The 23341-nt window shown below is 38.1% G+C and overlaps 2 protein-coding genes across 3 annotated transcripts; one reads left to right on the top strand and one right to left on the bottom strand.

Moving 5' to 3' along the window:
* Window positions 1–4777: 4777 nt before the first annotated feature.
* On the bottom strand, window positions 4778–13106 carry THAP5 (THAP domain containing 5). Its single transcript, XM_059396563.1, has 3 exons — window positions 12908–13106; window positions 8787–8979; window positions 4778–8284 (listed from the first exon to the last, which is right to left on the bottom strand). Exons 1-3 carry the CDS (start codon window positions 12985–12987, stop codon window positions 7373–7375), a joined length of 1185 nt encoding a protein of 394 aa, XP_059252546.1. The 5' UTR covers window positions 12988–13106; the 3' UTR covers window positions 4778–7372.
* Window positions 13107–13252: 146 nt separating this feature from the next.
* DNAJB9 (DnaJ heat shock protein family (Hsp40) member B9) lies at window positions 13253–19428 on the top strand. Of its 2 annotated transcripts, none has more exons than XM_059395653.1 (3): window positions 13253–13373; window positions 15762–15988; window positions 16982–19428. In XM_059395653.1, exons 2-3 carry the CDS (start codon window positions 15772–15774, stop codon window positions 17431–17433), a joined length of 669 nt encoding a protein of 222 aa, XP_059251636.1. In that variant the 5' UTR covers window positions 13253–13373; window positions 15762–15771; the 3' UTR covers window positions 17434–19428. The 2 variants fall into 2 exon arrangements, with proteins under 2 accessions (XP_059251636.1, XP_059251635.1); XM_059395652.1 differs by having other exon boundaries at window positions 13255–13514.
* The last annotated feature ends 3913 nt before the right edge of the window (window positions 19429–23341 follow it).

Here is a 23341-nt window from a genome sequence, read left to right as displayed (position 1 = left end):
ATGAATTTAACAAAGCCTGCCAGAATAATGGGGCCATAATGAATCATGGAGCTGCAAATTGGTTATCTGGTGACTATCTCAATGTGGAGACAGAATTAGATCCAACAAAATAGTTCCTGAAGTATGGTTTAGTACATGACAAGTTGTTCACTTGACAAATATTTATGGAACTCCCATTCTGTATTAGAAATTGTACTAGGGGCACCCAGGTGGCTCAGCTGATTAAGCATCTGCCTACAGCTCAGGTCATGATCCCTGAGTCCTGGAACTGAGCCCTGCAAAAGGCTCCCTGCTCAGTGGAGAGTCTGTTTCTCCCTGTCCCTCTGCCTCTCCCTGCTCATGCTGTCCCCAACAAATAAAATCTTAAAAAAAAAAAAAATTATGTTACACAACAAAACTTAAAAGCTTGTAAAAAGCTTACAATTTGAAGGCATGAAAATTTATACTGGGGGTATAAAAACAAGTAAAGAAGCAATAATGATACTGGAAGATAGGTATTATGACAAGGATAAGTAAAGGTAGCTAATAGACTGAATACAGAGGGCATTTGGAAAGGCAAATGAAGACTTTCTAGATAAAATAATGAATAGGTCAGTCCTAAAGGATGAATAGAAAAAAACACATTAGTCTTAAAAATATGCTTAAAAAGTCAGCATCCTTTATGCCTTGTTACAAAAAACTGCAGTCCTTCATTTCTTCAGTCAAATCTTTCTAATGATATATCTAGATTCTTTTTTTTTTTTTTAAAGATTTTATTTATTTGACAGAGATAACAAGTAAGCAGACAGGCAGGCAGAGAGAGGGAGTGGAGGAAGCAGACTGCCCGCTGAGCAGAGAGCCGGTTGAGGGGCTAGATCCCAGGACCCGGAGATCATGACCCCAGCGGAAGGCAGAGGCTTTCACCCACTGAGCCACCCAGGAGCCCCGATATATCTGGATTCTTTATGTATTTACCTATTTATCTCAACATGTTTAATTGCTATCTTTAAAGTTTTTGCCTTTAGGCATTATCTTTTGATATTCCATCACGGTTGATGAGAACTTGGCTTTCTCTAATTACATCATCCTATTCCTTGCTCCAGGCCCCAGAACAAACATGAATGCACACCCACACACTTTCTTCCTAATGTATTGGTGTTTGTATTTCATTTGCATTATTTCCACTATGTAAATACAGTTTGTACTAAGATATGATGGCTAGACCTTTCTACATATTTCGTGTTAACATCTGTTCTGATTTGTTTGTATAGTTTTCTTTGTAATTATTATTAATTCAACCCTCAATTCTACCCCAGGTATGTGAAAGTCCTCTGAAGGTGTTAACACATTACTTATTCTATCAGTTTTCATCTTCTTGAAGAACTCTGTCCTTGAGCCTTTTTTTTTTTTTAAGATTTTATTTATTTATTTGACAGACAAGAGATCACTAGTAGGCAGAGAGGCAGGCAGAGAGAGAGGAAGGGAAGTGGGCTCCCTGCTGAGCAGAGTCCAATGCGGGGCTCGATCCCAGGACCCTGGGACCATGACATGAGCCAAAGGCAGAGGCTTAACCCGCTGAGCCACCCAGGTGCCCTCCTTGAGCCTTTTGACCTCAAGTTTGACGGAGTCTGACTGCAGTTTGGACTGGTGGCTCTGTAGGCCTGTGATCAGGCTGTTATGTTGGGACCTCCCCTAACCACGAACTTGTAATTTCCTCAGCTTCTTTCTTGATATGGATTTCCTTTTTCTTATTTCTAATCTCTGGAGCAACTGAATGATAAATTACCATCTAGGAAATATCTTTAGAAGCCATTCTCTTGATTTTCTTTAATGGCCTTATTTCTGTAGGATGCATTTTCCAAAGGCTGCTTTAGAGGATACAGAGGTGGCAACATTTTGAGACTCTGGATATAGAATTCTACCTTGGCAATCTTTTTACCTCAGAATTTTCAGATCATTGATCTCCTGTCTTCTTGCTTCCAGTGTAGCCATTCAGAAATTTGAAGCTGTTCTATTCTTGACCCTCTATGGTTTTTTCCCTTGCTGAAAGTCGGTAAAATCTTTTTGTGTCTGAAGTTCTGATTTTTTAAAAATAATGTGCCCCGGGGCACCTGGGTACCTCTGCCTTCAGCTCAGGTCATGATCTCAGGGTCCTGGAATCAAGCCCCACATCAGGCTCCCTGCTCAGTGGGAAGCCTGTTTCTCCCTCTCTGCTTGCCTCTCTGTCTACTTGTGATGTCAGATAAAGAAATAAAATCTTAAAAAACAAAACAAAACAAAAACCTGCCTTAGAGTCCCTAATACCACATTTTAAATTACTAGAGCTCTTTTTATTTTCATTAATATTCATCTTAAAAAAAATTACTGCGGGGCGCCTGGGTGGCTCAGTGGGTTAAGCCGCTGCCTTCAGCTCAGGTCATGATCAGGGTCCTGGGATCGAGCCCCGCATCAGGCTCCTTGCTCGGCGGGGAGCCTGCTTCTCTCTCTGCCTCTGCCTGCCTCTCTGCCTGCTTGTGATCTCTGTCTCTCTCTCTCTCTCAATCTCTGTCAAATAAATAAATAAAACCTTTTAAAAAAAAAATTACTGCTTTTGTTTTCTAGTGTGCAACATACTTCTCAGTAAATGTTTGGTATAGTTGGATTCTTTCCCCTAATATTTCTTCTACTTACATAGTGTTTTCTCTAAATTGCAGCTTTCTTCTTATTTACTACTTTTTCAAAAAATTTAGTTTCTTTTCAGTGTAACAGAATTCATTGTTTATGCACCACACCCAGTGCTCCATGCAATATGTGCCCTTCATAACACCCACCACCAGGTTCCCCCAGCCTCCCACCCCCACCCCTTCAAAACCCTCAGATTGTTTTTCAGAGTCCATAGTGTCTCATGGTTCATCTCCCCTTCCAATTTCCCTCAACTCCCTTCTCTCCATCTCCCCATGTCCTCCGTGTTATTTGTTATGCTCCAGTGAAACCATATGATAATTGACTCTCTCTGCTTGACTTATTTCACTCAGCATAATCTCTTCCAGTTCCATCCATGTTGATACAAAAGTTGGGTATTCATCCTTTCTGATGGAGGCATAATACTCCATAGTGTATACGGACCACATCTTCCTTATCCATTCATTTGCTGAAGGGCATCTTGGTTCTTTACACAGTTTGGCAACCATGGCCATTGCTGGTATGAACATTGGGGTACAGTGGCCCTTCTTTTCACTACATCTGTATCTTTGGGGTAAATACCAAAGATATTTTGGTATTTACAAAATAAATACCAAATTGCAGGGTCATAAGGAATATCAATTTTTAACTTTTAATTTTTAATTTTTTAAGGAATCTCCACACTGTTCTCCAAATTGGCTGCACAACTTGCATTCCTACCAATGGTGTAAGAGGGTTCCCCTTTCTCCACACCCTCTCCAACACACGTTGTTTCCTGTCTTGCTAATTTTGGCCATTCTAACTGGTGTAAGGTGGTATCTCAATGTGGTTTTAATTTGAATCTCCCTGATGGCTAGTGATGATGAACATTTTTTCATGTGTCTGATGCTATCTTTAATATTAACTTTGTTTACTGTTGACTGTCAGTTGACAGGACAATGATGAAAATCTCTGTACTCAGGGATGTCGTTTCCATAAGCTTTACTATAAAGCAAGGATTCTCACCTTTTGCTGTATATGAGAATAATTAGAAATTTTTAAGCCACAGATACTCGGGTTTTATACCAGAACGATTTAGCTAGTTTGCATAAGGAAAAAAAATTTAAACTTCTCAAGGGATTTTGCTGCAATAAAGATGAATTATCACTGCTGCAGTGGCTTAGCTGGACTCAGAATCTCCGATGTGAAATCTGGTTCTTTTCTCATGAGTGTGTCAAAATCCCAAGAGAAAACTACTGGGTGTAAGCTTGGTTGCCATAGTTCTGGAAACCAAGTACGTGAAAGAGGCTGGGTTGAAGCTCGTAATTCAACTTAAAAAACTTCCACTTAATACCTCTACTCAGTATGGCATCCCTGCCCATTATATTTTCTGAAGAACTTCTGTTTCATCCTCTCTAGAGAATAGAATCTTTTTTGACAGTTTAGAAAAGGCCAAGCTCTGTGGGATGACTTCTTAATATTAATTGCATTTTTTAAACATGTCTTCACACCCTCTCCTCAAATTCCAGGGATCTTTTGACTTCAATTACTGTCTTTCACGATTCTGTAATAGAAATAGAGTTGCTTCTTGGCTTCTTCACTAATATGTCTGATGTGTCATTTTCTAGAGCTTCTCCATGTGGCTTTGGCTTTTCCAGCATGGTCTCAGGGTTATCACACATTTTGTAGGGCATCTGGCATTCTAAAATACTATTCCAAAGAGGAAGTGAAAGCTGCCAGGCCAGTTAAGGTCTAAGATTGACTGGCTGTATCACTTTCACTGTATTTTATTGGTCAAAGGATTCACACAGCCCACCAGATTAAAAAAGGTAGAGAAATTAATTCCACCTCTTGTTAAGGGAATACACAAGAGAATATAGAATAAGATACATTCTATAGCCATATTTGGACTTACTTCCTTTTTAATTATATAGGATGAAAAGCAGAAAATATTTTGGAGTGGGAATAGCCTTCCACAAGAAAATCAATTCATAGATGGCATAGCAGACACTTGGTAAAATTATACTGTCCACTGAAGACATGGAATTTTCAAAGATTATGTGAAGATCTATGTCCTTCCCTAAACATTCTAAAGGTATCAAGGACCCATCTTGTAAGAAGGTTCTTGATTTTAAGTGACAAGAAACAAGTAGGCAAATTCAAAATATTCATCCAAACATTTATTGAGTAAATTATATTGTCAAAGAAACTAGTGATTAATGAAAACCCTGCTTTAAAAAGCTTACAATCTAGTAGAGCAGGCATAGATATCTGATACAAAAAAGTATAAAGGCAAACACTGTTACAATGTTATAAAACAAAGCCCTGGAGGAGCAGAAAGGAAACAATTTTGACTGGAAAAAAAGAAACAAAATTCAACCAAAGCTGCAATTCACTGGCTGAATTTAGGTTATAAAATAAGCATAAAGAAAGTCACCTGCATGGCATGTTTGAAAAATGCTACATAAAATACTAAGTAGTCCACTGTGGCTAAAACACAGGATGAAGCACATCACAGAGGATCATATATGGTAACAAGTTTGGCTTTATTCTGTAGGTATTCAAGGGTAATTTCCAATTTCTGAGTTGGGAAAGTTAAGTAATGAGTGGATGATATAGTTAGATCTACAGCTGAAGTAAAAAGCTGACCGCAGAATACAGAATGATATGGAAGGGACTGAAAATATTGGCAAGGATTAGTTAAGAGACCCTATAATAATCCAACTAAGAAATAAAGTAGGGCAGAACCCCCAAATATATTTAGAAATGAACAGGTTGGAAACATCCTGAACTGAATATAGGCAAGCCAAGTAAATATCTTAAATATTTATAATTTATTAAGATTAAAGAAACACAACTAGTTTAATTATTCCTGAGTAAACTACAACCTTTAAGAGAAAACACAATCTAGACAATTAAAAATAGAATTGGAACATATTTTATAGTGACTTACCAAGGTTATTTTCATCTGTACTATTTATTTTTTAAAAGTACTGTAAAATGCAACATGGGAATACTTAAAAACATCTTATTAACTCTACCAATTATCTGCACATAATTTATGCAAAAATTTAAGGGTTTGTTTTTCTCCCATGGTCACATAACAAAGGTATCTTTAAATCAACATTTGTATTTAGCACTTATTTATATATAATACCAATTAATTTTATTAGCTTGAAAAAACTAAAGTGTGGCCAAAAATAATCACCATGAATTTACAAAATAATCAGTATACTATTTGCTACGCAGTCAACTAATATTTATTGAGCACCTCCTATTTTCCAGAACTAAAAACATGTTACTCACAGAATTCTCAAAACCCTCCAAGACAGTTAATAGTATTTTTTATAAAACAAGTATGAATCAGGTTGATAGGAACTTGCTCAATAATATTATCAGTAACATTTAATTATATTAACTGCCAATTTTAGAAGATCCTTTTTTTTTAAGATTTTATTTATTTATTTGACAGAGAGAAATCACAAGTAGACGGAGAAGCAGGCAGAGAGAGAGGGAAGCAGCCTCCCTGCTAGGCAGAGAGCCCGATGCGGGACTCGATCCCAGGACCCGGAGATCATGACCCGAGCCGAAGGCAGCGGCTTAACCCACTGAGCCACCCAGGCGCCCCAAGATCATTATTTTTCACATTTCTGTTGTTCCAACCAAGTCTGCTTTCACATTTTAAAACATTCATAGGGAGAGAGGCAGTATTTTTATTTATATCACCATCATTCCTTTCTACTTGTCTAAGAACATTACCACTTATCTATAGTTTCTTGCTTATAAATTTTAATAAAATATATATAAGTGGGCATGTATAATATCAAGTACTACTCTATCATTCTGTAATTTTAAAAATAACAAAAGCACACATTTTAAAAAGCTACACATTAAATAGATAAAAGCTGATTTCTAAAATATAGTAATATATAGATTTTTTAAAAATTAACCTCATTAAAACTTTTGGTTTACAAATTATAACCTTAAATACAGAATGTTAAGATTAAGTGACTACGTATAATGATGGTCAGCTACATATAAGGTACTGAAATAACATATTGTTTTAAGCTTCAAGTACCTCTCCCATGAACTGGGCTAATGGATGGTTATTTTACTTAAACTGGAATAAATAATAAAAGGAGTACTTTCCTTTATTATTACAAATAACTGTAGTCAACAATCAAACATCACAGAATTCAATTTTGAGGATAATCCAACAGTAAATAACATCAAATACCAGCCAACATATAGTATATATATTACCTTATAAAAAAGTTGTTCTATTAAGAAAGTTATCTTAATAGAAAGAAAAGAAACTAAAGAGACTAGATTTAGTAAGTGCCCTTATTTTACAGATTACAGATTATGACTGAGGCTCAATAGTAATCTGCCCATGTGATATGCCAATGGTAGAATCAGGACGGATACCTGAGCCTAATTTGTCTTTTGGGCTCCTTTCACCATATTCATGTTCTCTGATTTAAGGAATCATATTATTTATTCACTCTACTTCAATTTGGAAGATTACCAAGTAGAGAGAAGATTACCAAGTAGAGAAATTTGTTCTCTACAGCCCAAGAACTCTCTAGTTTTCCTTAAAAATGAACATTACAAGAACAGGATGCAGTTTTTAACGTTAGAACACTTTCTTAGCTTAAGATGAGAACTTATACAGGAAAAAGTTCACTTTACATGTAATTTGGTTTGGCCGCAAAAGCTCATATAAGCCATAGCGTTAAAACTTCTTTACACTCTATAACATAGTAACTTCATATGTTGTGAAATGGTTTTCTATAATCTTGACATTTTCTTCAGATAGCCAGTGTTCCTGTTTTAACTGCCGTATAAGAGCTTCCAAAGACTTCAATCTTCCAAGAGTTTGTTGTTCCTGTAGCTCAAGAAGAGTTATTTTTGAATGTAGTTTAGAGACTTTCCGCCAGAGATGTTCCTTATTGATATCTTGTCTGCAGTAAGAATGTTCAATTTGTAAGACTTCTGTTTCATAGTCTATATCCTTATATAAGGAGCCTTCAGGGTCTAGATCTCCCATTTCCACGGTTTCTTTTTCAGTAGATACAAAAGAATTAATTGGTTTGGAATTTTCTGTGGGTACAAAAATGGCAATAACAGATTCTTTATTTGCATTTAATTCTTCAACTGTTTTAGTAATTGTGCTGAATAAGAATGGACTTTCCTGTGCTGACTTAATTTCCATGGAATTATTTGTAAAGTTTGGGTTAGCAAGATGATTTGTAGTTATTTCAAACACTTCTTGGGTTTCCAAAGATGGCTGAATATCTTCTGAATTTGAAGTTGTCAAAGTAATAGTTGTAGAATTTAGATTCTCAAAAGATGTGTGAAAACCACCTATATCTATGTCTTGGGTAACTGATGTTTCCAAGGTAGATACTGGTTTTTTAATATCTTGTTTAACCAGATTAAGAGTTAATATGTTATTTTGTATACCTTCTGGTTTTGGAGCTGGTAGCTTCACCAAAGTAGATGAATTAAGTAATTCTGTGTGTTCAGGGAGAATATCTGTATTAACAGTATTTTTCTTTAGCTCATTTGATGCAAATGATTCTTGTGACTTGGCTTTTAGGCATACTTCTTTCTCATCATCTAATTTTTTCTTCTGAGATTTTTTTTTTGAAGAGTCTTTTTCCTAGAAAATAACATTTTCAAATTCTAAAGATGTCCTCACTAACCTCTTTCTGTTATTAGTCAGTTCTGAGTATTTAATTATAACTTTGAGCAGTATATTGGTCAAGTCAATTTACACAGTTAAAAAATGTTCTAAGCATATAACAACCCATACATACTTTAAAGTGTTTTTTAAAAAGTATTAAGCATATTCAATACATGATGGAAATATTTCAGATCACTCAAATACTAGTAACAAAATCTCAGATCATTAACTTATGTTAATAACTTAATGATTTATGTATGTTATCTTTTGTTCTTCAGTTTAAATTTTTTTAATGGTTTAAATTTTTTTAAATTACCATACTTTTAGTGAAAGTGTAAATTAATTTTCCTTTTTTCTTAAGTATGTTTTCCAGCAGTCACCTTTCCCGCTCCCTCCCTTAACCTCATTACCTGCCACCCTGCAACCTACCACCCAGCTCAGCATTATCCCCCACTCCTCTATGTTCTTCCTCCAATACCTGATTGTCTTCAGGCAAAGAAAATATTGTTGGAATTGCAGTTTGTTTCAAATATCGAATACCCCATCTGACGTCAAGAGAGTCAGGAGTAAAATGGTCACTACACAGGAACTGGTATTTACTGGGTACCCATGAATCTCGTTTCATATTCTTTAACCATTTTTCAAGTCTTTCTTTGTCATGTAGAGGAAACCTGAAATTAAAAAAGGAAAACTTTGCTGTACTTTTTGCAAATTCCAGGAATGCATATATAGGTAATCTATGCATTGAGTGCTGCAAAAAAGCAAGGCAACAATCCACACCATGTAAGGCATCACTACATCGTCTCTACAGTAAAAATGACTAAGCTAGAAGACAAAGCTTTTCAGAAGAATGGCTGGTAAGGGCACCTGGGTGGCTCAGTCAATTGAGCATCTGACTCTTGATTTCTGTATAGGTCATGATCTTGGGGTTATGGATCAAGCCCACATTAGGCTCTGCACTGAGCATGGAGCCTGCTTGAGATTCTCTCTCTCCCTCTACCCCTCCCCCTGCTCCTGCACACACATGCACATGCATGCTCTCTCCTTCTAAATAAGTAACATCTTAAAAAAAAAAAAAAAAAAAAAAGGCTGGTAAAATATAACAATTCCCTTCAAGTAAAATATGTGTTCCAACAAAGGATAAAATCTACTCATATTTTCTGTGGATTATATTTTATTTTTATTTTTATTTTGTTGTATATTTTGCCTGGAACTATATAAATTACAAAGTCCCATTCAAATGTAATCTATACTGACACAACAAGTGAAATGGTGTCCTGTCTGTAATTCAAGGAAGTACTAAACTTTAGGCTCTTATTAACATTTAAAAAAATAAGAAGTTCAAATAAGTGATTTAATTGACAATCACTACTAAATCTTATAAAACCACTAATATTCTATTCCCTTTACCACAGTCAGCCTCAATTCTACCCATATGTAATTTAGTCTAGTATTTCTAAACTGAGAACCCTAAAATTCAAGTTTTGAAAGAAAACTGACACAAGAACTAAACACGTTATAAAGAACACTCAGATGTTCTCTAACATGAAATAAATGAAGGAGAAAATAAAGAGATAGGTAAGACAGTTCTTTATATGTGTTGTTCCTGTGCCAACAATAATCTTTATTTAGAGTTGGTGCTAACACACTGGAATGTATTTTATAGGCAACACTGGGCCAATGAAAAAACGAGAGAAAACTTTTTCCTACCAGTCTAAAGAGATTTCAGTTAAAACTGTATTGAACAGTTAACACTATTTGTTTCTTTCAATGATTTTATGAGACAGTCTAATATCCTATTTTAAAAAAAAACTTAAGGTTTTTAAAAAAATAGCATAAAATATTAAAATTTAATTAGGCTTTAAAGCCTAAAATTTAATTAGGCTTTTAATTAGTATTTAAAATAGGCTTAAGGTAACTTAAGGTTTCTCATACAAAAAAAGCAGCAATTACACATTCCCTCTTAATCCCGGACATTTAGTTTATGGTTTATAATAGCATGCCTTCCCCCATCCCAGCAAATATTGATAACTTTATAAGATGCTAAGGAAAAGGGAATATGGGTACTTTATAGGAAATAATTTTTAACCCCAATACACTTATATGGAAAAATCAATGATCTATCTTTGAAGTTCTCACCACAGATACAACATTCACACATTGTTTGAAAATTCTTTAACCTTGCACACATCAAGAATTCAGGTTCTAAGTATAAGAAACATAACCAGAAAAGGCATTTAAAGACAAAGAGTTTTTTCAGAGGACCTGAACTCTGTTAGCCATAGAAAAGTACATACATTTACTGCTACATCTAAACTGAGAATACGCCCTTTACAATACTTTCACATGTAATCTCAAGTACAAGGATGCTGTCTGTTAATTATTTCTATTGTTCCTATATACTATATTACCAAACAATTTTAAAAAAATCACTCTATGAATATCCTTGTTGTAACAGGAATGCAGTGCTTTCTCAGCAGGTAAACCTCTAAGCAGTCTTCTGGAATAGGTTTCCTAAACAACTTAGTACCTTTGCAGTAGTTCATTTTGTTCAGTAATTTTGTTTCACCAGCTTATTAATTCCCAAAAAGGCACAAAATAATCACAGTATAAACTCAAGACTATATGCACACATAAGCTGAATTCTCAAATTTATATACAGTACAGCTTGCTACAGTGTTAGCATTAACAAATTCAATTCTTCAAGTCTGGTGCTATTAGGGAAATAAAACTGATTCAACTTTTACTTGGCAGATTACACATGGAAATAAAAAAAATCATAAAAAATCCAGTTTCAGTAAATTTACATTTTGAGGAAAAAAAATCTTTATAATTGACTTCCTCTGATATTATTATTTTAACCTCCTTAAAAACGGTTACTATGGGCGCCTGGGTGGCTCAGTGGGTTAAGCCGATGCCTTCGGCTCAGGTCATGATCTCAGGGTCCTGGGATCGAGTCCCGCATCGGGCTCTCTGCTCAGCAGAGAGCCTGCTTCTCTCTCTCTCTCTGCCTGCCTCTCTGCCTACTTGTGATCTCTCTCTGACAAATAAATAAATAAATAAATAAATAAATAAATCGGTAACTATGGAAAGATTTAAAGAATCTGGGAGTCAGGTTTGGTCATCCCCCCCCCCCCCCCCAGCAATGAAGGCTGAGTAAGTCTGGGAAATGGGGCTAAGTCAAGTTCCGCCTGATTTGTTACAAACCTTCAAGAGCCATAGCTTTCAAGATACTAGCATTTCCCCGCAAATCCCTCTCTGCACCTTGTGGGCTTCAACTGGGAAACAATCCTGGAAATACTGCCACATGTGAATTATCTCAGGTTATCAGGTTTCTTCCCACTAGTTAAGATAATGGGAAGCAGGGGCGCCTGGGTGGCTCAGTGGGTTAAAGCCTCTGCCTTAAATTCAGGTCATGGTCCCAGGGTCCTGGCATCCAACCCCGCACTGGGCTCTCTGCTCAGCAGGGAGCCTGCTTCCCTTCCTCTCTCTCTGCCTGCCTCTATGCCTACTTGTAATCTCCGTCAAATAAATAAATAAATAAAATCTTAAGGAAAAAAAAAAAAGATAATGGAAAGGAACCGTGTCCATCAACAGAGAGCTTCTGGTCTAAAGATAAACAGACTTCACAAAATAGCTAGAAAAAAATCTGAGAGAGCAAAAGACGACCAGGTTAGAGCTAAATGATATATTTTCACAAACAAGAAAAAAGGAAATAGAGTATTGTAAATATGTTGATTCTTATGTATATTAAGCACGCACTGAATGTCAAGTGCTCCTTTACCTATTTATACACTACATGAAGTAGGTACGATTAATATCTCCACTTTTCAGGTGAAAGATCTGAGGCATACAGAGTTCAAATAATTTGCAGAAAGTCGGTCAGCTACAGAGTAGTGGAGCCAGGTTTTGAACCCACTGAGTCTGGCTCTGGAGCCTGGACTCTAAATGCCTACACAATACTGTTTCCCTGTTCTTCTAAATAAAAATGAGTACTTCTGTGGTTTCACGGAACTAGTTCCTGGCAGCAGGAATTTGGCACAACAGTTACCCTGTTCTCTGTACGAATGAAGAGTATATAGAGAGCCCTGAGCAGGAGACCGGTTGTAATTCCGGCTCTCTTACAAAACTTTCAATAACCCTTCTGAAAGCCCTTAGTTTCCTCGGGAGAAAAAATGTAATTAAGGAACATCTGTGTAACCTCACAGAAGGCGCAGGTTAACTGCTGGGTGCACCTTGCCGCTTGGCAGGTTTGAGGTGTACCTTAGTTGGTGGTTAACGCCCTTTATGACACAGGAGATCAGCTGAGGTGGGGAAAACACTCCGAAAACCACGGAGCACCGCCCAAACTGCACATTTTTAAGGGCTTAACACCCCCAAAAGGCCCCTACACCTCGCCAGCAGCCCCGCGACCTTGCTCAGTTAGGACCCATTTCTAGGGAAACTAAATTCGAGCCTTCGCGTCCTCCTCCGGCGCAGTGAAGGAACACGCTGGGAGAGCAGAGGACGAATTTCCAGACACCTCAAACCCTAGCCCCAGACGCCACAGGACCGTGGTCCAAAGGTAAGGCGGACACTTCTGCTCCAGGGACAACTTACGGATAAAAACTCAGCTTCCGGTCTTTGCTGTTTCGTCCCCGACGGTTCTTACAGCAAACCGCTGCGCAATACCGAGGCATCGCTCGGGTGGGGCCCCCCAAATCAGGGCCTGCGACAGGGCCCGGGAACCTCCTCGCCAAGAAATAGGAGAAAATCCCGGCCTCACGAGGCACTGCGCTTGCGCCAGAATCGGCCGAGCGGAAAGGCGTCGCAATCGTCGACTCACTTCCGCTTCTGCGGGCTGCAGCACCGCCCTTTCTGGAGGTTGGGGCCGGAAGTGATGCACAGGCTGAGCGGCAACAACAGTTTTCCACGTGCGCGTAGGGCGCCAGGGTCAGGTGGGGTAGCAAGAGCCAATCGGGAAGCGTTTCGTGTAGGTCTTCTCCGGAGGTGGCGGCAGCTGCGGGCCGCCGGCCAGTGAGGAGCGGGTTGAGAGAGGACACGGCGGCGACTGGAGGAGTGCTAGGTCTGTGTGCGAGCGGGATTGGGGCGCGCGCCGGCTGCGGGAGGCCTCGGAGACCGGGGCGAAGGGCCGGGCCGTGTGGAGCCGCTCGTCAGTCGGCCGGCGCCTCTTCTGCGGAGGAGCAGCAGCAGTCGGAGGGAGCGGGTGAGGGATGAGGCCGGGGTCGCGGGGAGGGTGGTCAGAGCGTCTTCGAGGCCTCGGCCGGTGTTTGTGGCCTGACCTGGCCTCGGCGTCCGCCACGGTCGTCGCAAGGGCTTCAGGCTGCCTGGTGTTGTTGAGGGTTTAGGAAAAAGGAGATGACCAAACCACAGAAAAGGGCGTTTTGTGTTTTGGGTTGGCAGCCGGCTTTTTCGGGCGTCGGACAGCTCCTCCCAGGGCTGGCCTCCGGGCGGAGAAGAGCGGTGAGGGCGGTGCCTGGACGGACCGGACGAGGATCGGTCGTCTCGGGGTGAAGCCTGGACGGCGCAACCCAGCCGGCCGTCGGCTCTGGGCGTAAGGCCCAGGCCGCCGTCCGGTGGGTCCCTCTTGGGTGGAAGTCAGTATAATACGAACGTGGGCCTACTCAGAAAGTGTCAGGTAATACACTTGAGCAGTGGAGTAAGCTTTATTAAAACCAGCAGTGTGCCTCTCTGTCCGTGTTAGACCCGCCCTTTGACTGCAGAAGTGCCTGCAGTCCCGGTGGCGGCCCCAGTACTCCCTCGGTTTGCGTTCTTTAAACGAAGGGGTTGTACTTGATCTTTAGTACCCGTGAGTACGAGTAACTCTTTGGAAGGGAGGAATCCTTCTGCTAATTACGCTCCGAAGAGGCCACAGGAGAGGAAGGCAGGCGGTTTCCACAAACCGTAGTGTCTTTCGTCAGCCTAGTTATGTCATCATAGATTGTTAACTCCTCGTACAGAGTTCAAAAAACAGGATCACATTCGTCATTAAATCTATACTGTCTAGAATTCCAGTTGAATTCTTAGGGAAAGCTTATTTAAGGTGAGGGAAATATTTAAATGACTTCGGGGAAGTTTGAACATAAGTATTTAACTTATCTGAAGTATAGACTGTGAAAGTTTATTTTTCTGGTAGCCTTAGCAGAAATAATTCCATTACGAGTTTTTTTTTTTTTAAAGGTTTTATTTATTTATTTAACAAGGGGAGAGAGACCACAAGTAGACAGAGAGGCAGGCAGAGAGGGGGAGGCAGGCTCCTTGCCGAGCAGAGAGCCCTATGGGGGGCTCGACCCTAGGATCCTGAGATCACGACCTGAACCGAAGGCAGAGGCTTTAACCCACCCAGGCGTCCCGCCATTATGAGTTTTTAACAAAACCCATTAATACATGTTTTCTGGTTAAATATTTGGGATCTTGCAATGAAAAAATTATTACAGTCTATCATATTGTCAGTATTAATATGATACTGAGATTTTCTGTTTGCAACCCTTGCTGACCTTGCCGAAATGAAAGCTGAAGTTGGTGCTTTAGGGAGGGAGGATTACCAATTCACATATACTGGGCTGTTTATCTTGGTAATATACTTTTTTCCCCCTGAAGTAAATACTTTTATTTTTAATACTTTTAGAATATGGATTCTTGAAAGGAAAATTGACATCCTTTTTAAAATTATTTGGATTTTCTACCCTTTTTACATTGTTTACAAATGATAAGTCTTCACAGTGTCTGTTGGTAAAAAACATTATTGAATACTTTTGTTACTGTTCTGTGTATGACCACAGAGTATTAGTGAAAAGGTAAAGTGAAGAAAGACTTTTTTCTCAATTTGGTTGAATTAACATTTGCATTTAAGGAGGTTACAACCAGGGGTGCCTGGGTGGCTCAGTCTTAAGCGGCTGCCTTCTGCTCAGGTCATGATCCCAGCGTCCTGGGAGTCCTGGGATGGAGCACCACATCCGGCTCCGTGCTTGGTGGGAAACCTGCTTCTCCCTCGCCCTCTGCTGCTCCCCTGCTTGTATTCTCTCTCTGTCCAAAAAAAAAAAAAAAAAAAAAAGTTACAACCAACATAGAGATAATAAAACCTGTGAAATGAAATAACATGGGGAAAAAGCACAGGACAGTTACTATATACTTAACATGTTGATACTACATTAAATATACCTTGTATCCTAAAAGTTCACTGGTTTTCTTTCTTTTTTTTTTTTTAAGAGTTTATTTATTTATTTGATAGAGACACAGTGAGAGAGAGAACACAAGCAGGGGGAATGGGAGAGGAAGAAGCAGGCTTCCCACTGAGCGGCAGCCCGATGCTGGGTTCAACCCAGGACCCTGGCATCATGACCTGAGCTGAAGGCAGAGGCTTAAGGACTGAGCTATCCAGGTGCCCCACTGGTTTCTTTTAAAAGAAAAAGTCTTAAGAATAGCTTCATGAATAATTTTTTTTCTTTTTTAGGATTTTAGAAATGGCTACTCCCCAGTCAGTTTTCGTCTTTGCGATCTGCATTTTAATGATAACGGAATTAATTTTGGCATCAAAAAGTTACTATGATATCTTAGGTGTGCCAAAATCAGCATCAGAGCGCCAAATCAAGAAAGCTTTTCACAAGTTGGCCATGAAGTACCATCCCGACAAAAATAAGAGCCCTGATGCTGAAGCAAAATTCAGAGAGATTGCAGAAGGTAAGTAAATGGCTATCTCTGAGGTCTCACAGATACTAACTAGTAAGGGAGAATGATAGCTAAGAAGTGTATGTATTTGGAGATACTGCGATGATTGGTGGCAGGATGGGGTCTACATTTAAATAAAGTGAGATTCTTGAGACTATCTTCCTACCACAATTACTTTGATTCAAGGATGGATAGCTGAGTGGTAGAATAAATTTTTATTGTCACATAGATCTTAAATTGTTAAAAATGTATCACTTTATTCTTCTGTTGTATATGAAATTGCTTATTGTTTCCAAGTTAAAAGGAATTTTAGATACCCAAAACTTGGAAGCTAACTTATGGAACAGTTTTTACCAAATATGGAGATTAAATACAAAAATACTAAGTATAAAAAATTTAAATAGACTTTGAAATGTTTTGGGTTTTTTTCTTCACTTGATCTATACTTAAAAGCTACATTTATCTTTGAAGGAAAAATATTAAACAAATTTTGATTTAAGACTAGTTTTAAAACAAATTAGACCGCCTGAGAATTCAGTAACTAATGGTGGTGAAGGTAATTGAGTAGAGAGTTGGAGATAAACTTTAACACTTCAATTAGTAAGGAAGTGAAAAATCTGAATTCTTGATTGGTTATATTGGACCATTAAATTGTTTATACAAGTAATGTTTTTACCCAAATAATATGAAAAATAACTGCATAATTACTGCCCACATGCTTATTTGTAAGTGATGGTAGCATTCATTTAACAAATATTTATTAGATATTTACTAGGGGCAGGCATTATTCTGACAGTAGATACTGTACAGTAAATAGGACAAAAGCCCTGCCTTTTGTAACTTTCATTTTAACTTTTCTTTTTCCCTATGTTTGTAATGTTTTGGTTTTATTGGTGGTATGAAATCCTTCCCTAAAATAGAGAGTTGAATTCACTTATCTGAAGAGGTTTGGGTATATGCAATTTTCATTATCTTAAGTTACTAAAGTATTTTTATTTTCTTCAGCATATGAAACACTCTCAGATGCTAATAGGCGAAAAGAGTATGATACACTTGGACACAGTGCTTTTACTAATGGTAAAGGACAAAGAGGTAACGGAAGTCCTTTTGGGCAATCATTTAACTTCAATTTTGATGACTTATTTAAAGACTTTGGGTTTTTTGGTCAAAACCAAAACACTCGGTCCAAGAAGCATTTTGAGAATCACTTCCAGACACGCCAGGATGGTTCCAGTAGACAAAGACATCATTTCCAGGAGTTTTCTTTTGGAGGTGGACTGTTTGATGACATGTTTGAAGATATGGAGAAAATGTTTTCTTTTAGTGGTTTTGACACCACCAATCGGCATACAGTACAGACTGAAAATAGATTCCACGGATCTAGCAAGCACTGCAGGACTGTGACTCAACGAAGAGGAAATATGGTTACTACATACACTGACTGTTCAGGACAGTAGTTCACTATTTTTCTGTTCTCACTAAAGCCAACTATTTGACTTTTCTTCAATACCCTTTGATGCGAAACAATTTTCTGTGAACTATTTTGACAAGTGCATGATTTCACTTAACTTGATATAGATATTAAATGTATTTAAATGTTTTTGACAAATTCAGCAACACTCAGTAGAAAATAGCTAATTATTAATTTCCCTGATAGGAAAGATTCTTCAACAAAGATACTATAATTCTGCCTGGTCTTTTTTCTCTACTTGCCCTCGGGCTTACTTGCGTGGCCAGTTTTATTACCAAGAAAAGATTGAGTTTGCCTGATATATATTTAAAGGTTAAACTTTGAAACTTATTGTAGATTTAAATTGTGTGAACTTGAATGGTTTTTGCAGTGAAACCTTTGCTAATTTAAAATTGCATGCTCTGCAGCATCTCTGATTTGGGTTGCTAAATGTACACGAAACTGTAATTGAGTCATTCAGCAAAGGATAGCAGTATCTTTCCACTGAAAACTTTAGAAAGTAAATAGATTAATATTTACCACAGAACCGTACCTTTCTGCAGTAAAATTGGAGTAAGTGAAATGATCATACTGCTCATAGCCATTTGGCTGAAAGAAAGTTGAAAACTTTTGAAATATTACCAAGAGATTGTTACATGCTTGGTCCCTGGCTAATGATTTTGTAGTGTAGAAATCATAGCTAATTTATATATCATTTCACATTTCTTTCTTTCTTGTTGGCTCTCTAAGTCTTATATGGATTTATGTATTTTGTGTGTGTGTGTGGTTCCTCTTCTTTGCACTCATCTTTATCTAGAGATTGACTAATACCTCATTCTGTTTGTAAAAACAGCCAGTAATTTCTGTGTAACCTTATTATGTGCAATATTTTTAAATCCTAAGAAATGTGTGCTTTTGTTTTCATATAGACTTATTTCTTTAGTTCAGCACTTTTTGCATTATACTCCATATGAGTATTAATCCTATGGATACATATTAAAACTAGTAAAGTCTCATACAACATTGTGTGTGAGTGAGAGAAATATAATATTTACAATATGATGTTCTCGGTTTTCATTTTATTGTTAAAAGTTTATGCTGTAATTCTAGAGCTATGGAGGGTATATAAACAATGGGGCTGCTTATGCTGACCGTAGACCATATTCCAGAAGTTACTTTTGATTAACCTGAAAACCCTGATACAGCCTTGTTTGTTTGACATTTGGTAATTTCTCTTACTTTCTTATCATCCTCTTCCCTCAAAATTTTGGTAGCTTAAAGATTTTGTTAATTATAATTTTGTTGTATTTGCTTGCTAAGAGCAAGTATTCTTTCCTCTTTTAGGCCTCATTGGGGAAAAGGTGAGACATTGCATAAAGCTATATTTGTTGATTATAATCTTTAATTTGAAAACTCTGAAGGAGATGAAATTATTAAATCTATGTATCTAAATTATTTTCTGGAAGGTATACTTACTGCTTTTGTTTGATAACCAGAAAATAGCCATACCTTGAATTTTGGTCTAAGGATAATCTGAATCCTATCAATAGAATGAATGAGGCAAGAAAAAATATTTTTCAAGTCAGGATTAACTTTATATTATTAGCTTCTGTCCCCCTTTTCTTTAGGGCCTGGATTATTCCTTGTTTTTCCCATTCTGAACATGTTTTTGAACCCCCCCCCTTCTCTTCCTCTTTCTTTTTCTCTTTCTCTCTCTTAAAAAAATCCCCCTTTTGAGTCTTTTGCATAATTTTTGCAAGGAAAAAATGGACCCTGAGTCATTACGCACTGAAGGTACAAACTAAATATCAAAAAGATACATAGGTAATCTAAGGATATATGTGGTGTGTGTACTTGTGTGGCTTGATGGATAAGGTACTGGAAATTAGACCAGTAATCAATATAGAAGTTTCCTCCATAACTTATACTTTTTCTTCTGTACTTAAAAAATGACCAATGCAATAACTTAATCTATACTCCCTACATAAATCAATTCATGAAATCTGTCAGTCTCTTTTTTGCTTCTAGGCAAAACAGTAATATATATATATATAATATATATATAACATATTTATATATATAAAACATGACTTTTAGTCTTTGTCTTGAACACATTTCTGTAATTCTTCAAGTTTTTTGGATTGAATATGTCTTGAATTGGATGCTTTAGGGCATATAGTAGACATGAGATTTTTTTGGTGCTCTAGAATTGGTATAATTAACTCCTGATCTGATGGTTGATCTTAGACAGTTTTTGTGCTGTGAATTTCAGTTTCAATTCTGAGATTAGTTCTGTGAAAATTCAGGTTGCCCAAGGACAACTAAAAATGTGTACATTCCTGGAGTTGTTACTTTAATTTTCTGAAATGGAAGTTTGTTTAGCAATTGAAAGAACACACTGGGGGAAAAAGAGACCATTGCCAAACAGAATAAAGAAGATACTGGTACCACTAGTAGGTTTCTAAAGTTTTATATATTCATGTTGATGCTGGTCCCTTCAATTCCAGATGAGAGGTTGAATGTAATCACCAGCCATGATTGTTTCCCCTCTCTCTTGGTTCCGATGGCAGATGATATAAGAGTGAAGTCATAAAAATGCTTGGAAAACAAGAGGAGTTGTGAGATAGTCCAGGAAGGTATAAAGCAGAACGAATTGGATTGAGAGAAAAATCAAATAATCACAGCCAAGGTGTCCTGGAGAAGTTTTAAGGCTCAGATTTGGGTGGGTGGGGATGGGAGGAGACAAAGAGAAGGAATGGGCCAATCCTCAATCGTGCTAATTCATTAAGAATTGCATTGGGTTACCCCCCCCCCCTTCTTTCTTCCAGCCAAACTGTTACTGAGATAGCTTTTAGGCTTTACCCTTAGGTAAGTCCTAAGGACTTACCTAAGGGTAAAGCCTAAGAGAATAACTCTTTACCTAAGGGTAAAGCCTAAGAGAATAACTCTTCAAAGATACAGATTATTCCTAGGGAGGATATTGAGGTGCCATAGAAAGAATGTAGGTAAAGTGAATTTTCACTTGGGGATGTCGAGGGTGAGTAATGGCAGCATTCCAATCCCAGAGTAAGCCTCCTTACTTGGGCTTGTGTAGGGAACAATGACTTCTGCATGCCGACCACATACTCACTTGTAGGTGCCTGCTGGTTGAAATGTCCTAACAACTTAACCATAGCTTCTGTTCAAAATGGATGTCTAATGCAGGCATAGGTAATTGCTGAGGAAATTTGCTTTTCACAGCATCTGCATTTTGATGTAATCCTTCATAAAAGATGCTTAAGGAATATCAGATATTTAAAGAAAACTAATAGCAGGGAAGAGGAACCCCAACATCCAATCCCGATGAAGAAATATAATTCAGGAGATAATTGCAATACTAGGAAGTAATTTAAAATTTTATCATTACCAGACTTTTGATGAAATACTGCATCAGTGAATCAGGCATAGGTCCTTGTTTTACCTAATCTGCTTCTCCCAAGATTTCTTTCCATCTGATGATGGTGTCAGAAAGGGTGGATGAAGCAATTTACGTGTACATCAACTACAACCAAAGTCAGTGAAAGGTAACAGTAGATACCCGGTATGTAAGTTCCTGCCCTGCGGCCTCTGACCCTTCTACAAAATTCAGATTCTTCTCTTATCTCAACTTTGCAACTCAAATTCCTCCTCAACTTTTCTCCAGACCTTGCTCTATGGTGGAAGTATCTAGTGAAAAGCAGAATATGCCACCTTTTAGGCATAAGAATTATCTTACACAGGTGCCTGGGTGGCTCAGTTGGTTAAGCAACTGCTTTCAGCTCAGGTCATGATCCTGGATTCCCAGGGTTGAGTCCCGCATCGGGCTCCCTGCTCAGCAGGGAGTCTTATTCTCACTTCTTGTGCTCTCTCTCTCTCAAGTAAATTTTAAAAATCTTAAAAAAAAAAAAAAAAAAAAAGAATTATCTTAGGCTGATTAATTTTCTAAAAAAAAAAAAAATCCTAGGGAGCCTCTTGGAAAACCAAGGTTGCCTTTTGTAGAAGACATTTACATTTGTAAGGAAAATCTCCCATTTGTAAGAGTGTCTCCCTCTGCACTAGGAGGAGGAGGATGACTAAATCTCTAGAAACTGACCAATGGAGAAGTCATGGACTTGAACTGCTGTTACAACCTTTACAGTGTGTTACCCAAAACCCTTTCATAACTGGCTCCCTCAACCCCAACATCTTTTATATTTCTCTAGAGATGGTATTTGAGGTGATAGCTTGAACTATTTTGGAGAATTACTTGTGTTTTCCTGGGTATCTCCAATGTATACAGGAGGTATACATGTTATTAAACATCTGTTTGTTTTTCTCCTGTTAACCTGTCTTTTTTTACAAGATGGCGGGGTGGAGGAAGAGGTATCTCAGTCAACAACCTGGAAAGGAAGAGGGAAAATTATTTTTACTTCTTTACAGTAGATAATTTGTTGTGTCGTCCTGTTTATTGTTACTCATTATAATGTCACAGGGTGCCAGTGCTTACATTCCAGTAGAAGGGGACAGGCAATAAACATAATAAGTAAATTACTACGTTGGATGATAAACTCTACAGAAAAAAATGTAGCACAAAGGAGGATCATAATACTGAGAGGGCAGGAAGGCCAAGCACATGTTGCAATTATCAACAGGATGGTCAGTGTAAGCCTCACTGAGAAGGTGGATTTGCATAGGTTTGAATTGTTTGCATGGAAGATGGAAGCATGTATGACAAGTTCTAAGAACAACAAAAAAGCCAGTGTAGCTTGAGGCCTGTGAACAAGGAAGAGTAGTTGGAGATGAGTTCATAAAGGTAGTAAGGGTAGGGAGCAAGACAGATTATATAGGGCTTTTTGGCTTTTGTATAGAATTTGGCCTTGAAATGTGATGTGATAGCTGAATTATGAGCAATAAATGACTTCACCTTCTGTACATTTAAAAAAGATCATTGTAGCAGCTGTGTTGATAATGGACTGTGGAGAGACAGTAGAATAGGAGCGCCAGTTAGGCTATTTCAGTATTCCGGAATGAGGAATTGCGGCAGTTCACACAGTACACCAGGATGGTAGCAGTGGAGGTGGTAGAAAGTGTTTGGACACCACACATAATCTGAAGTAGAGCCAGGAAGATTTGCTTATGGTTTGGACATAGGCATGAAAGAGGAGAACAGGATGATTCCAAGCTTGATGTTTATGGAGAACCAGAAAGATAGTTGCCATTAACTAAGATGAGGAAGGCCACAGGTTAAAGACATTTAAGAAGGAAGATCAGAAGTTTGGTTTGGGCATAGCAACTTTGAGACAATGTTGAGAGGGAGGAGAGATATATCTGGAATTTGGAGAGAGAGCTGAGCTGGAAATGTATATTTTGGAATTGTCAACATACAGATGATATTTTTTAAACCTTGAGACTAAATGAAATCACCAAGGGAGTATTATATAAATATAAAAAGAAGCAATCTAAGAACCGAGCCCTCAGGTATTCTCAAAGTACAAGGAGAAAATGAGGACCCTACAAAGGAGTATGAGAAGAAATAGCCAATGTGTTTAAGAGTTTTGTGTCTTGGGAGAAAGTGAAAAAACTCTATCAAGAAGTAGAAAGTGGGGACGCCTGGGTGGCTCAGTTGGTTAAGCAGCTGCCTTTGGCTCAGGTCATGATCCCAGCGTCCTAGGATCGAGTCCCACATCGGGCTCCTTGCTCGGCAGGGAGCCTGCTTCTCCCTCTGCCTCTGCCTGCCATTCTTCTGCCTGTGTTCGCTCTCCCTCTCTCTGACAAATAAATTAAAAAATCTTAAAAAAAAAAAAAAAGTAGAAAGTGATCAACCTTGTGAAATGCTGCCATTAGGTCCAGTAAAATAATCCCTAAGAACTGACCATTGTGGAGTTTGTTTTTTTCTTTTTAGCAATGTAGAGGTCAGA

This window comes from Mustela nigripes, chromosome 4 (genome assembly GCF_022355385.1).
Source record: "Mustela nigripes isolate SB6536 chromosome 4, MUSNIG.SB6536, whole genome shotgun sequence".
Classification (NCBI taxonomy): Eukaryota; Metazoa; Chordata; class Mammalia; order Carnivora; family Mustelidae; genus Mustela; species Mustela nigripes.
This window is presented reverse-complemented; position numbering and strand designations above follow the sequence as displayed.